The 15,945-nt window shown below is 42.7% G+C and overlaps 1 protein-coding gene across 1 annotated transcript in view; it reads right to left on the minus strand.

Moving 5' to 3' along the window:
- Positions 1–702: 702 nt before the first annotated feature.
- COL14A1 (collagen, type XIV, alpha 1) overlaps positions 703–15,945 on the minus strand; it is a 114,330-nt gene continuing 99,087 nt past the window's right edge. Inside the window, exons 40-48 of the mRNA XM_010188114.1 lie at positions 15,387–15,440; positions 14,398–14,469; positions 12,808–12,843; positions 12,320–12,386; positions 11,629–11,817; positions 3,510–3,587; positions 2,413–2,568; positions 936–1,028; positions 703–842 (exon numbers count right to left, since the gene is read on the minus strand). Coding sequence (XP_010186416.1) covers positions 703–842; positions 936–1,028; positions 2,413–2,568; positions 3,510–3,587; positions 11,629–11,817; positions 12,320–12,386; positions 12,808–12,843; positions 14,398–14,469; positions 15,387–15,440 — 885 coding nt within the window. The remainder of the gene's footprint in view (positions 843–935; positions 1,029–2,412; positions 2,569–3,509; positions 3,588–11,628; positions 11,818–12,319; positions 12,387–12,807; positions 12,844–14,397; positions 14,470–15,386; positions 15,441–15,945) is intronic.

The following is a 15,945-nucleotide window of genomic DNA, read 5'->3' on the forward strand; positions in this document are numbered from 1 at the left end:
AGAAGTGTTGAAAAAGGAAAATGTATTTTCTTCCTTTTATATTTTTTTCCCCCAAGAGCTGTACAATTGTTCCAAGTTAAAAATCAATCCAATACAAGATTAATGTATAAAAGCTTGCCACTTTTATTTGCATACAAAACAGAAATGAAAGAGGTTCACAATAAATTATCAGTGTGCTCCCACAGAACATTTTTGTGTATTTATATAATGTGGGTAAAAAAAAAAATCCATTAACATAAGATTTCTTTGCAAAAGTAATAGCTGGGTTCAAGGAAACCTGATTATACACTGTTCTCGGTGAATTTAGTAGGGTTACTCTGCTAGGAAAGCAACTCATCCAAAACTAACAGAACAGCATCAACTGGAAAAACATGGATTTAAAAAAACCATTAACTCTTCTGCATGGTTCTAGGTACACCAGCTTGCTGGACGTGGTATTTTACACAGTTTGACTACCGTATGGAACAGAACTCCAGAGATCTACAGAGGACCCTTCAGCATCATCTAGCACCAACCCACTAACACACTACGTTTCTGGCATGCAAGATAATCACCATCAGTTGTTGTGTCAACTGCTCATGTACATTTTTTTTTTCTTCTTTAATATAAGAAAGAGCCTGTAAACATCTTCCGTGAAAGGTGAGGCCCCTGGACACAAGGCCAAACACAGAGGCACATGAAATGTTTCCTTTTTTAAACAGTTCATTGAGAGGGGTTTTTTCCGCTCGCCCTTTTGCGTTCTGGAGTCTTGACGCTCCTCTTGGCGATCCTCCTCGTGAAGCGCCTGATTCCCGGGGATCGCAGCTCAGCGGCCTCCATCTCTTCTCGAACAGGAGTAAACTCTGGTTGAGCGAGATGAGGGGATGGATAGGAGGACTGGGAGTACGGGGGTGGTAAGGGGTAGGACCCGTGAACTACGTACGGCTGCTGCTCACCATCATAAAGGTCCTCGGGGTCATAGATTTGGTAGGAGTTATGTGGCAACTGCACTACTGGGATGTCTTGATCAGTTGGGTCACCGTATCCACCTTAACCCACCACCACCAAGAGCATTCATACGGTTAACACAGGAGAAGAGGAGCAGAAAATTAAAGCGCTCGTTAGGAAATTGACATTTCATATATAGATATGTTCATATATAATGTGTGTGAGTATATATATATAATCTTTAAATACACATCTTTTATTCACATAAAGGAATCGTGAAAACATTGAACATAATTAATAAGCTGGAGCGATGGGAAACCCACCAACAGGCAGCCAAGTTAGCTGGAAACCACTACCAGAATTTGTCAACCGTCCAGGTGTGACGCTGTGCTCGTGACACGCTGCGCAATCTGCCTGCTTTCGCTCACTCCAATTATGGTCTAGAATCCACGATTAACAGGCAGAACGGGCCAGGCAATACGTTTTAGCAGCGCGAGGAAGCTAAGTGCATGTACAGCCGCTAGTGAGTTCATTAGTGGTAGTCAGTGTCGTTGATGGAAAGCACAGAGCAGCTCAGCATCCATCTCTGACCTTCAGCCAAAGGAGACCTGAACCAGAGTGAGCCTTTCACCTTCGGGTTTGGTAGCCATTGTAAGGGATTGGGCCTTCAAACAGGAAATAACAACGGGGAGGGGAAGTGAGGAGGAGAGGACAGGAAGAGACGACAACAAAAACATTCAGGTAAGTAAAACGTACAAATCGGCCCACGGGCAGATTAAACCGTAAACGTCAAACAAACACGCCTGCTGTGTAACATCTGCAGTAACCAGTGCTCTGCTAATACACTTTGATTTTAGGTTGGGTGACAGAATTTTTGGTAATGGTGTTAACTTCCTCCCATGGCCTCTCCGTGCTATAAGGAGACGGGAAAGTAGGACACAGAGAAGACATAGAAAGAATCGTTTTCTCCACATGGCTGCACTGGTTAATGACGGACACGTGCATCCCTGTCGGGTTACTCTGCTACGGGTTTAGTAAGGGTCATGCTCTCATGCCATTCGGAGGCACACGGAAGAGGAGGTTGAGACACGTTTGTAAAACTACAAATACAAAAACTCTGCTGCCACAAACACGAGGAGGTGGGGACTGAACACACGAACGGTTCAGCTGAGGTGGAGCAGGCTCGGACGACCACACAGACATGCACAGGACAAAACCCACTGTGGGGGACCCGTTTGACTGGGATCAGATGGTGGCCTTGCTTTGGTCGCTATGCTGGGGTCACCTGCACAAAACGATGGTTGGACTCAATGATCTTAAAGGTCTTTTCCAACCGAAATCATTCTATGAAAACACAGCAGCACTGCACACGCACGTTTTTAGGGAGCTACCACGTTTTAGCGCAAGGTTCACCAGTAGCCTCCATCTTACTTTGGCTGTTGGAAAACACCCCCACCTCTGCTGCCCTAGCTCCTGGCTACTCACCTCCCATGCCATAACCAGCGCAGGAGGAGGGGTCGCAGTACCCCGGCGGCCCAGAAGGACCCTGCGAGCCGGGGGGCCCCGTGTGACCGGCAGGACCTCGTGGGCCTGGAGAGCCTGGAGGGCCTGGGCTGCCAGTTCGGCTTTCTCCTGGAGGTCCTGTGTAGAAGGGAGATGAAACATCTGAGCAGCGTCTTTCATAAAGCAGCGAGTTGAGGCCACCTTGGCAGGTCTGGTGCTTGGAAAACACGGCACCAAGTGTGCTACAAGCACTTCCAGGAGGTGTCCTGAGCTGAGAAGCTGGGCATCCCGGCTCCGACTCCCCTGAGGAAGCTGAGGGAAGGGGCTGCAGCCTCCCTCTGGCAGGGAAGACAGAACAGCGGCCAGAGAGGAGGAATCAGCTCCTGATAAGGCTTCTCTCTGGCTGCTGCTTCATCTTCCTTGCCAGGGACAGCTTTTAGCCAGAGATCTACATTGAGCAAACGTCTCACCAAGCATCAGGCATTGGGAAAGGCAGACCCATGGGGGAGGACAGGCCTGGACACAGCTCCATTCACCCCCTCCCTCTCCATGCACCTTCCGGGCAATGCTGGACCTGACAGAGGTGCTTAATGGCCAGAACATCCTAATGAAGCCAGTGCAATTTTACACCTGTTTCAACAGGACCTGGATATCACCCTCTGCTTTTTCAGGCGCTAAATATAAATCCCTGTGATTAATGTGCTTAATTAATATACATTCTGCTGTCAAGTCAGAGGTATAACCTTGAGTCAAGGAGAAAACAAATGCAATTAATTCAGGTTAATTTTTTTCCCCTTCCAGATCCCATCTCTGAAAAAAATACTTTAAATGTTAAAAAGGAGTAGGAGAAGCCGTTTATCAGAGGAAAAAGGAAAATACTTGTGTGACTGATGGCACCGTGACATGTCACTTCACAATGTCATATTACATAGCAAGAACATTGTGACAGCTGAGATGCCTGAACTCCTGACTCTGCTGCTGCTTCAGCCCTAGAAGTGGAGGACAGAGCCATGGAGGTCTCAGCTGCTGTGCACATGGGTCAGAGGGGTCTCATCCAGGTGCCTCAAAACCAAATTTACCTGTGGATCCTGGTGGGCCCCGGGGTCCTTGAGTTCCAACACCGGGATTGCCTTTTTCTCCTTTCTCACCTGGTAAACCTAAGGAAATAGTACTCATCAGCATCCCATTTCGATCAAAACTGTGTGGAGTGTTTATTATTTAACCAGGATTATAATTCCATGTGGTATTTTTCATCTAAAAACAGATGGCAGAGAAGGAAGGAGGTGAAAATAAAGATTTGGTTCTTTTTCCCCTCTTTCCCTGACAGCCTCTCAAAAAAAAAAAGTAGCGGTGGTCCTGTGGTCTTAAACATTGCTGCTGCCACGGTGGTTTCATCGAGGGGGTATGCAGAGGCATCGGCCAGTTTCCAGGCTGCGTTTCCTGCTGGAAAAATGCCTCAGGACTATACCAAGGTACAACTATTGCAGGTCAGAAGAATCCTCAGAGCCTCACAAAGCTGTATAGAAATTACCGTGTGGCCCAGAAAACTCACATATTTAATGCTACACAAAATTTTCCTTGAAATATTCACCCACCAAACAGTGGTTCAGCATAGGATGGTTCTATGTATAAATGGAGAGAGTTATTGTAGGTTATTGCAGAGTCTTGCTACAAGGCAAGAAATGAGATCAGCACAGTGAAAATCTGTCCTCCCAAATGAAGCCCAATCTAAGAGTTTCCCAGTCACAAAATTCTGATGTTCCGACATGCACGGCCATTGAGCTGTGTTCCTGCACTTGCTCATGGCCTGAAACTTCTGTCGTTGGGTCTGGTCCATGGGGATCACAGATCCGGTGATCCCGAGAAGGAAATGCTTCAGCTTTCCAGCTCCTGCTGTGCCAGCACCATGGCATCCCATCCCAACACCTTCCACACGCAGCCATCGCAATACGGGGCGCTGAACTCAAGTAGGTGTCAAAACTACAAATTCCAGACTCCGAGTTTCCACCGGCGACGTGGAAACTCTCATAAAGTCTGTGTTTGGTTTGGATGGTTCAAAGACTCCAAACCCAGGCTGGTTTGTGGGACCTTCCCCCCATTTTCCAGACCTCCCAGCACTGGGATTGCTCTCACTGCCTCACAGCTTCCACACTTTCGGAGTCGAAGCCAACACAGAGACCTTTGTAAAAACAAAGCAGAAAGAAAACAGCTGCTACACCCTTGCTGGGGTGGTATCGACCATTTCAGCTGCCTGGCCTCCTTCCTTCCCTTCTGCTCAGGTAGCTCTCAAGGAAAAACATCTGGAAGACGCCTCATTCTTGCAAGGAGTCACAAGACTTTTTTTTTTTTAGCTTCCTAAGCTGATTTCTGATGGAAGCAAGTAAGAACAAACTCTATCCATGGAAAAAATGTAATTGAAACCCAGCACTGACAAAGAATTGCTCACATCAAGTTTACAAAATAAAGAGTCTGCTGCATTACAGGGGATTTGGTGTCTGCTGAGGATTTGTAGGTCTCCTACAGAACAGGCGGTCTCCAGAGCAATGTCTGAGCTGGCCCAACCACCTGGAACACACAGGCCACACCGCCGCAATCGGGAACTCCACGCTGAGCACGCAGTTTTTAACCAAAGCACGATGAACTCTTTGTCTTACCTCTAGGTTTTTTTGGCACAGTTCTGGCATAGTTTAGGTATTTCCTGTTTCCCTTTTATACCTTTTATTTCCTTCAACTGCACAATTTTGGGGCTTTTTTGGTTTGTGGTTTGTGTTTTTTTTAAATGTCTTTTGGTGACCAGTTATTTTCTCATAAAGAAATTATACAACCACAGCCACTTTCCCCAACATTTCCCATTAGGGGTCTTCAAAGCTTTCCAAGTGTCTCTAGGAACACTGCATTTTACAGGAGAGACCTGGCCACCAAGAGAAGAAACACCACGGACAAAATACATCAGCAGAAAGTGGCAAAAGAGAGCAGAGGTGATCAGCAGGGTGATGTTTATACCATTATTTGCAAATAGCAAGGTCTCATCTCTGAATTCATGGAAAACGGAATATTTATATGATTACTACTAAAAGTGAAATCTTTGTGATTGGTTGTCCTCTAAAACATGGTGATTTGATTACCGTAACTCTTCATTTCCTGCATCACCTGCCAGTGTTTTTGGCAAATTCACACTCGTATCACTCTCAGTAGCCAGATTTCTGATCGCATAAGCTTGTTACCCCATGTCTAGCACTTCTCACGCACTTCCAGGGATGCTTCCGGGGATACTCGAGGACCTTGAATTCTTGCGACCGTGGGCTGGGTTCTCCTTTGCTGCTTTAATACTTGTCACTGTGCTTACTGTGGCACTCAGGGCAAAGTGAGCACCTCCTCCGCTGCTTAGGTGGAATTCTCAAAACAATCTGTAACCACAAGTCTCAAAACTACCAAGCTGCCACAAAGTCCCCTTTTCAAAGGGCACTGTGGCCTGGCAGAGGAATGAAGCCACGTCTGATGCTACAACTCAGTTAAGCACCTACGCTCGCTCTGGAGTACCTGAGCGAGGCATTAGGGTAGGTTACAGGAGCCATAGTGCTAAGTGGACACACTTAAGAAGAAACGCTGAAGGGAGACATGGCACCAATGTAACCCTCTAGGGACAGCTCCCTGACCTGATTCACTCAAGCTCTAAACCTTGACAGATGTTTAAATTACACTGGCATCTTGAAATTTGCCAACGTCTTTTCTTCTGGGATTCTTAGCAATGTAATACATGGGATTCTTGCTCTCAGAGACTGTTTTCCAAATCCAGTATGACTCTCCTGTTTGCAATCCAGCATTTGTGCTATCCAGACACTCTGGAGAATGACTGCATTGCGTAGTGTCGTAGGAAGCAGTCCTGGGGGGCAGATTCATGCTCTAACCTACACTTGTATTCCTGGGGGAACCTACAAAAAACCCATCAGCTGTGATCAACAACTGAATTCCACCCATTTTAAAGACAAATTTCCCAGGCAAACCTCTCATCTCACATTCCAAATGCATGATCCTACTGTACAGTAACGTTACATGGTGACTTCCAAGACAATTGCCACAATGTTTTCAGATCGCGGCCTTTCATGCGCTTTATTATTATTCTTCACACACACAAGAACAGACCCCCATACGTGATGTTCACAGCATAAACTGCAGCAAGAAATTACAAATATGGAACAAATGTACTCAGGCTAAGAATAAAATGTTCATTCTGGACCAAGTTATGGAGCTCCTCAGAAATCACATGGATATCAAGTTCCTAAAGCAAACACACTGAAGGCCAAGATAGAAGTCTGCTTCAGGTTTCTTTTAGTCTGATTTCCAGTAAAGTTTACCCAAGTGACAGAGAACACAAACACTGAAGCAAGAATACTCTGCTCCTAAGGCAAAACTCATGAGCTAAAATCAAGCACTCCATGGGCTTCCCTAATGAACTTTGCACCAAAGCTCTTTAATGAGAGAGAGTTAACAGATCCACAGAGCTCTTGGTCATAGTTAATGGCTCGCTCCTGTAAATGACAGAACATCCCAAACTCACCCATTTCTCTTTCTATCAAGGTTATCTTTGCATTTCATAAGAGCACACCTTACAGAAAGCCAACCAGCCAAGACATCGCTCGCCGTGTAGGTGACTGCAGTGGTTCAGCACTCTCAGGGATAAAAGTGTGTATCAAAATCTGTCATTTGAGCTAGAGTGCCTTCAAATTCTAGTAACTGTTTTCAATTTTGTGGATATACTTCAGCAATAACATCAGACTGTCTCTCCCCCTTCACGCTAACCACTTTATTATGTCTTGCACCTATCCAAAACTGAACTGCTTGGGTTCAGCCCCATGGAGATCACAAGCAACTGAAATCAGTTCTTTCCAACACGCTGCTAAAGACACCTCTGATAGCATCACTTGTTGAAAGCAAAACCAAGATCATGAACACATCCTCCAGCAAAGAAAATCAAATGTCCATGGTTTCTGCACAAAAGGAAGCCTTATGGGTTAGTTATCTATTTTTGTCTTTAAGAGGATGCTGTCCTTTGAGGAGAACTGCATATTGCAATTAAGAAAAACTAAACTGCTACCACAAATGTCCTCTTTTCAGTTGTAACCATAATGTACAGGGTGATTTTTTTAATCCAGATGAAGCTAAAATTGGAAATAAAAATATTTAATTGACTCAACTGGTAAAAATTCCATTTAATTCCACTGGAATTTTGCCATGGCTTCTGATAACACATGTTTAACCAACTCTTTCATATGAAGCCAGGAAGCCAATATGGAGGAAGCTGTACTTGAGAACAATGGCTTCCCCAGTGACAGCTCAGGTATTGACTATGTTTTAATCACGGTGGGATGAAGTGAGTAGCCATAAGTTCTGTGCACCACTTCAGGAGACATCAAAAGAGCAGCAGCCCACCCACAGTGAAGAATAACTGCACGTTCACAGCATCTGAAAGCTAGCAGTGCCTCAGCATAGTCTTTACTGTGGATTTTAAATTTTTCCTCAAAGCTGAGAAAACTACCCATAAGGGAAAAAAAATGAAGAGAAAACCACGCTGAATCTTTGCTTTTCGGTATTATTTTGCAGAAGTCCAACTACTTCTTGAGCACTCAGAAGCCAGACTCTAGTTAATTAAGTCCCAGTTCACAAGCATAAAATCAAAACAAAAGATGTTCGAATTAGCTGAAATTAAAATAGAAAACAATGCTGTGAACTACTTAAAAATAGAGATGGGTGCTGTGAATAATCAGTGTTTGGGGTTGTTTTCTTCCAAACTCCTATATTTATGCATATAGATGAGAGTAAAATTCTAGTAATTTATCTGGGATTATGTAGGGGACTGATAACACAATGTGGCCTCCTTAATCTTCCAGTCACCAGTCCAAATCAAGTGGCCTGTTGGTGCACCAATAAAATCTTAATATTGCTAACATATATTGAAATTTCCAGAGAAGTTCCTTTTTACATCATTAGAAACAAACAACAGATAAGACCTCATGATGTACAGCTAAAAGAAGATCAACCAGGAAAACGAAATAACGAATGTCTCCGTGTGATTCTAATCCATTAATTTATGTTTACACTGGAAAAACTGATCTCAGCTGGCAACAGACACTGAAAACTGAATCTGTCAAGAGGATGACTTACCCTTCTGCACTGAGGTGGTCTTGCTTGGAAGGACCAGCTCAGTGCATTACTAGTCAGAGAATACATCCAGAAAGGGGACACCCTGGACCTAGAAGTTCAAGTGGAGGTCTGGAGCCAAAGTCCAGGACACTGCCTCAGCCCCAGCCACTTTCCAAAACGTCTGACTGAGGCTTGGCAGCGCGACAAGGGAAACAAGGGAAGAGAAGCCATTGGTCAGACAAGTTGACAGGGAGGTTCACGGATGCCAACATCTCTCAGTGCTGACATTTCCCAGTACAGCTCTCTTTGGTGCACGGTTTCTAACCAGCCCCACACGCTGCCTTCTGAAGTTCCCCCTTCTCACAGGCCTGGACTGAACGGGTGGTGGGCAGGAGACGAGGAAACATCCAGCCTGACCCCACCATTTCAGTAACAAGTTCTTGCAGCAATCCCAACGCTTTGAACTCCAAGGGAAAAAAAGCAACACTCTACAAGATAAACAGCGGGGCTTTTTTCCCTTTTGGTGTCTACTGCTTTTCAGTGTGCTCCAGGACACTGCTGTCACTGTGTATTTTCTGTACTTAAAGGTGGAGGCTGACTTTTCCAAGTTGCTAATCTGGCACTGGTTCTGAACATTAAATTGACCTCATATACAACCAAAATGTTGATGACATCAGCGAAAAGAAACACATTGTCCATAAAGACTTCCAAGTTTCTGGCTGGAGACCTTCAGGACAAGAGTATACACTGTGACTTGCTGAACAAGTTAAATACAAACAACGCTTGAGAACACAGCCAGGGATGGGGGCTGAGTCCATTTACCCTCCTCGCTGCAGTCACTGGAAACTAAAAATATTTCCATCCAGAAGTAGAGGAATTTCAGTGCGCTCCTTCACTGTGATGTGTAGTCAGGAACCAAGTGACAACTGGGAACGCACAAGAAACTTCCAATCCATCGCCACAAGCGTGAAGCTGGTAAAAATAACTTTTACTTTTCACTGCTGCATTTAGGGGTTAGAATTAAGGAATTAGAGCAATTCCTTAGAAATAGATTCTGAAATATCCCAAGGGTCTGTTCAACTTAAAAGGTATCTTCCTGCTAAATAAACTGCTACTACATCAAGCACACATTGTTCTACAATTACAGTTGCTTCTGAAGAAATTAAATCCTGAAAGACTAATAAATTATTCTATATTTTTATCTAGTTTCTGACTGAGTTCTTTCCTCTTCCTTCCAGTTTCTGTGCAAGGCTCCAGTTATGTGAACGTCCTAAAATCCCTCTTTCACTCCAAATGAACTTGACAATTATTTTGTCTTTAAGTTTACACATGGATTCCTTATTCATAAAACAATCTCATTTTAAGCTATAAATACTGTAAAACACTCCCAACATTTGGCATCATATTGTATGAAAATCTGCAGAGCTCTGGCTGACTGATTTTAGTTCTTAAAGTATGCTTAATAAGTACTCGCTCTCTACCAAGTATGAAACTCCCTACAAGCACTGCCTGCCAAAATGAGTCCCTTCTAACATCAGTTATCTGTAGAGACAGGAAAAGAGTAATATTCTTTTTTAATGTGCTTTTACCATTTCTGTACTTACTCTATTGCTAATGTTGCTTCCCAGATATTAATATTAGCAGCAGTGGGTTAACCCACATCATGTTTCATTTAAATGGCTGTATCAAATCGTGCTGTGGTTTCACAGTGGTACAACGCGTGGGTCTGGGCCTCAGCACAACAAATACAATGGAAAAATCCATGCTAAACGCCAGACAGGTTTCCCTTTTCACAGCCTGGGATTTTGGTTCCTCTGTTTCTGAAGGCCCAGAAAAATATTCTGCATGCTTAAACAGTCCTGACTGAGAAGCCGTTTAAAATATGTGAGTATTAGTATGGAAACAGCTCCCCTGAAATCTGCGTTCAGTCTCTCCAGGTCACCACTTTTAGAGTCAGCTCCTCACCCGCTCTCTCCTGCTCCCTCATTCCCCATCTTTCTGCACAGTGCCTGGTCCTTGCTCAGCTGCAGCAGGCAGCAGAATGACCAAGAGGCAGCATCCTAAACCTTGCCTCTTTATTAATTAGAATTACAGTCTTGAGGAAAAGAATGAACCCACAGACTCACAGGTTCACTCAAGGACCTTATTTCCAAAATAATGACTTAGCTCTGGTCATCACAGCCACTGTGAACTAGAACTATTACGCTCCCGAACTGAACAGCCTTCATAGCAAATAATTTTTAAAATCCCAGTTAGCAGATTTTGTAACAGCAACACCAATTCACTTTCTCTAGGGTTTTTAGTCACTTCCTCATGTGATGGTCTCCAAAGCACTTTCACAGTCACAGATCCACTCAGTACTACCTCAGTGTAGTTAGTGCCACTCTGGTACACCAAAGGTTGCCAGAGTTGCACAAGAGACAGTAAAACAAAACATAGAGCTTCTTTCTTTATTAGACAATGCTAGAGAAGGAAAGGAGAAAGGGATCTGGCCTACATGTCAGAATACAGAGGAGAGTTACTGTAAATGAACAGTTAATTGTATTACTTCTCTCTGACCTCACCATTTCCACTCCTTGATTCCCTCAACCCCCCATAAACTAGGAATTTTATTCCCTCTTCTTATAGACCTTACTCCTTTCAGTCTAACTTAGAAATCTTGAGACTCATTTCAAATTTAGCAGAAAAGCTCAATCTTTCCTCAACACAAATCTTTCAGTTTTGCAGCTGACTTTCTCCAAAAGCTCCTTTGCTTACACATTTACAGCTCCAGCTCACTTCAGAGTCCTACTAAGATGAGCATGATGCGATGGGATGCACCCAATTAGATGCCACCAATCTTCAGCAGTTTAGGCATTAAACCTCTGATCCTGCCAAATCGCACCTGGCAAAGCCTGCATTACCTTCATGACTGAGAGCCTCCAGAGCTTTCATTATGGTCTGTGTTGAGCTGTCCAAACAACTCATGAAAAAACTGTTCTTCTCATGAGAAAAAAGCCATCAGAATGCATCAGGAAAGGGAGTTATATTTTTTTGTATGCAAAGAACGAAGCCTACCTCTTTCTCCTGGTCTTCCTGGTTGACCAGGACTTCCCGGAAACCCTTGCATGCCTGGTGATCCTTGCTCACCCTGCGGCCCTGGAGCCCCTGGCCGACCCGGCTCACCAGGAGGTCCTGCGATGGTTCGTGTTGAGACAGACTGGCTGGGGATCTGGTTCAGAATTGAGTTATATCTTGCCATATGACCTGTCAGAAAAAATTGTCCTCATTTTCAAGTGGCAGTGGAGAATCTGGTTCAGCTGAGTTTGAACAGAGCACTGGCAGGTCCTCAAGGCTGTGGTCTGTCATGCTTTGATAATATGAAATTAGGCACTTGTTGGTGGAGACAGAGTGGTTTGGGGAGCACACAGAGAAGGGGAAGAACTATTGTGTAGAATTTTATTTTCTTGCTTTGATGTTGTTTCTTTTTTATTTTATGTCTATAAAAATTTTAAATTGTTGCAGCAGAAGATTCTGTATACTATAATGGATTGGACACAATTCAGGCTTTTTTTAGATGTCTGATACTAATCAGCTCTAGTTGGACATAAAACCAGTTGAACATAATTCTAGTAGGAATATAAGTCCTGACTATCTAGTGTAAAATGAACAGATCTGCTTGGATGCTCCGAAATGCATGGTATTTGTAATTGTGGCAGGAAAAGATCCACTCTAGAGACAGGAGCATATAAACTATTGATGTACTTACCCTGGATGAGCTGCTCACACACCTGACGAGCAACAGCACGTACCATTGCCTGCGACTGGAGATCACCCTGGATAACAACAGCAAGCAGTGTCAGAACACAAATTTTTGCATCACTTCTGTCTTGAAAATGCATAGAGCAATGAAAGACATTTATTATCCCTGAGAGATTATATCCTCACAGATTAAAAAAAAGCCAAAGCAGTTTTGGGATTTCCCTGGTTCCCATCACTGTTTTTAGCCAGCAAGCAGAGGTCAGAGAAGATAACTCTAGTGAGAGATTTGTGGACATGCTTAATGCCACACACTTCTCACCTTCAAAACATTAATGTAGCTATATATAAGACAGTGTCTGGAAAAAAATGAAAGTTTGATTGCACTGAGAAAACTATAGTGCCTGTAAACACGGAGAAACATAAATTGTCGGATAAAGCTTTTTATGAGTCAGAGGGCCAGACAGGGAAAAAAAACTAACGTGAACATAGACTTACCCGCTCACCCCTTTCACCCTTAGCTCCAGGAGGACCCTACAAAAAAGATTCAATACAAAATGAATTCTCATTTTGTTCTTTTTTGAAGAAAATTAAGTATGACATTAAAGATCATGTATTACTGCAATGATGGTAAAGATCATTATGGATTGGAGCAAACTGTCTGGGACAGGTACAACTTCACCAGCTTTGGGTTTTGGGGTAGGTTAGACATCTCTCAGGAACTCCTGAAGTGAGGAAAAGTCTGCAAGAAGAGGTAGCCAGCTGACTGATGCACAGTTAAAGCACAGTTTGTTCTGTCCTAGGAAAGAAGAAACTCCTACAGAGATTGCAGGATTATTTCTAGGCCTCTTTTCTATTACTCTACCTTTTGGGAACCACAGCTACTGAAACTTAGTAGTTTTATACTCACCTACCTGTTTTGTCAGAACTAATATAGTCTCAACATTCACAGCAGAGGTCTTACAGGACTCACAGGAATATCTACGCTCTAGGAAATTTGATTCAGTATCTGGAACATGTGTTTGGACAGGAATTGAACAGTCTGCATGTTATCCATTGATAGCAGTAAGTTCCATAGCTCATCAATTCTCCTTAGTAGATTTCTTGATTAGACTTAGAAACTATGCAGAACTCGGCATTAGGCTATTCTCTTTGGTTACATATTATCATTCATTTAACTTCCACTGAACTAAATAAAAAGGCTTGCATTGGACTAAACCACCAAAGAAAACTGAATTCTAAAAAGAAAAAAACTCTATTCTACAAATCAAGTCAGAAGTACACTTTGTCCTATTTTGATGCCTTTAAAAGTAAACACTCATTGGAAAAAAAATTGAGCAGACTTTATAATTAACCAAGTGGTCAAATACACAATATTATCTGAACTGTTACACAGCAAAAGAGGTCAACTCCAAGTCTTCTCTTTTCATAATTTACACATGCATTTTATAGTTGTATTCCTTTCTTCTAGTTAAACTCCTTTTTATAATAAAGAAAATAATATCTGAAAGACAAACTTAGCATTCGAGGTTCTTAATACTTATTTTCAGTGTGCAGTTTTCCACTCAATGGAACTGATGGTCAAATTTACATTGACATTATAGAAAACGCTCTGATCATTAGTCAGTTGCCCTGATGTAAACCAGAGTATGAAGCCATGAAAGCCAGTTTGTTATTCATTCATTAGTTTCACAGTTTGAAAATCAGAATAATATTTTAGAGATATTTAGGTTAATAAGTGGCATACTTTAATTTCCTGAGAGTTGCTTGAAGTGCAAAGGAAAAAACAGAGAAAGTAATTACAGACAGACTACAAACTCACATACTGCTATGTTTTTAAATTCTGTGTTTTAATCTTGTGTTTTGACTCTTTAATCCCTACATTCCAAACATTGTATGTAAGATCAACAAATAAATTTAATTATGGAGAATGAATGAAGAAAGCCCAATATGATGTTTCGCTTAAGCACTAACTGCAAACAGATCATAAGCTATAAATATTGAGGAGTTCTGTAAAACTCTGAAGCCAGGATCAGAAACCAATTAATGCGCAACTGCAAACATAGAAATGTAATTAATTGTACTCACAGGAGCTCCAACATCACCTTGTGGCCCCTGGCTTCCAGTAACACCTGGAACACCTGGAGCACCAGGTATGCCCTACACAGAAAAAGAGAAAAAAAATACTTAGTGGTGATGACAGTCAACATCCATGAAACCTGATGAGAGAAATAACTGTGATGGAGAGGAAGTGCACAAAGCAGACTCTTCTACCAGTCAAAACCAGAGATGCTGGGAGAGAGGACTAAGAAGTGAGTGTTGCGGGAAAAGGAGCACCGAAAGCACAGCTCTGAGAAAAGCACTTGAGAAAAATGGACTTGTGTTTCTTACTTTCTGGACTACTGAACCGCAAGACTAAATCCTCTGATGTTACTACCACATTCAGGGTGATGACTAAAAAAATTCTTTGTGAAAATAACAGGATTGCTTGGAGAATAAACAAAAATCTTAGCAGTTTCACCTAACTTCTTGTATCTATCAAGATGGCATCAACCTTGCCTGGCTGCCGTAGCTGAGAAGGTTGAGGCAGATTCTGGAAGTAACACGTCTTTTTTTGAAGGCTAAATGTGGCCTCTGCTGGCTGCCTTTATTACTCTATGAGAGCATCTGAGTACCTGCACTCACCTCCAGCTTCCAGACCAAGTGAAACTTGGTGATTTACTTCAACTAAAAAAACCTAATTTGAATTTCTTACAGAACGAAGCTCTTGTTTCAAATGTTAAGAGTACTAATTCACTTTATATAGTGCAGTTAGACTAAGGACAAGCTATAAAGCTATTGATGGAATAACTGTCTCCCCTTCCCAAGGGAGACATTTTTTCTTGAGCTAAGCAAAAATGGAAAGAAATTACACTGCAGAAGCAGCTCTCTGCCAACCCTATGCGTCATGAGAATTTTAACTTCCAAGGAGAACTCTTGGCCTTGGTCTATCCACTGAAGCCCAGATAACAGTGACCTACAATCCCCCAAAATCCTGCTAACTTTTTACAGTAATGAATTTTGTGGGCAATACTCACCATTGGCCCAGGGGGTCCTTGTGGGCCCGTGGGTCCATCTTTGCCAGGAAGGCCCTATAAAAGAGAAATATATGCAATTTTATCAGCTTTTTAGACGTAATTCACTAATTTGTTCTATTTCATCTAGAAGAACTTTTTTCTTTTTCTTTATTTAAAAATTAATAACTAGTGGTAGTGGTTCTTTAGAAGAAAATTCCCTTATTTGCCCTGGGGAGGGCTTATTTCTGAAAAGGAGCCATAGCATAGCTGGTATTTTTCAAAAATCCAAGCAGTCTCACAATAGTTTTGAAGTAAGAAGCAGCAATGCAAAACTCTTTGTACTGGAAATTTTCACCTCTGAGTAAATTTCATTTATAACACTGCTGTAGGGAGGTAAATGAGAGCAAATTTCTCTACCACAAGACGAGTCACACTTCTACATTGGTTCTCACTGGTTGCAACTGCTCACAGTCCCAATGATTACATGCTGAAAGGTGGCAATCGAGAGCCTCTCTCTGTGCCCAGCAATGCTGTGCATCCACACGAGCCATCACCCAGGTCCTGATGCAGGAAGCAGCAG

This window comes from Mesitornis unicolor, unplaced genomic scaffold, assembly GCF_000695765.1.
Source record: "Mesitornis unicolor isolate BGI_N332 unplaced genomic scaffold, ASM69576v1 scaffold767, whole genome shotgun sequence".
NCBI classification, from domain to species: Eukaryota; Metazoa; Chordata; class Aves; order Mesitornithiformes; family Mesitornithidae; genus Mesitornis; species Mesitornis unicolor.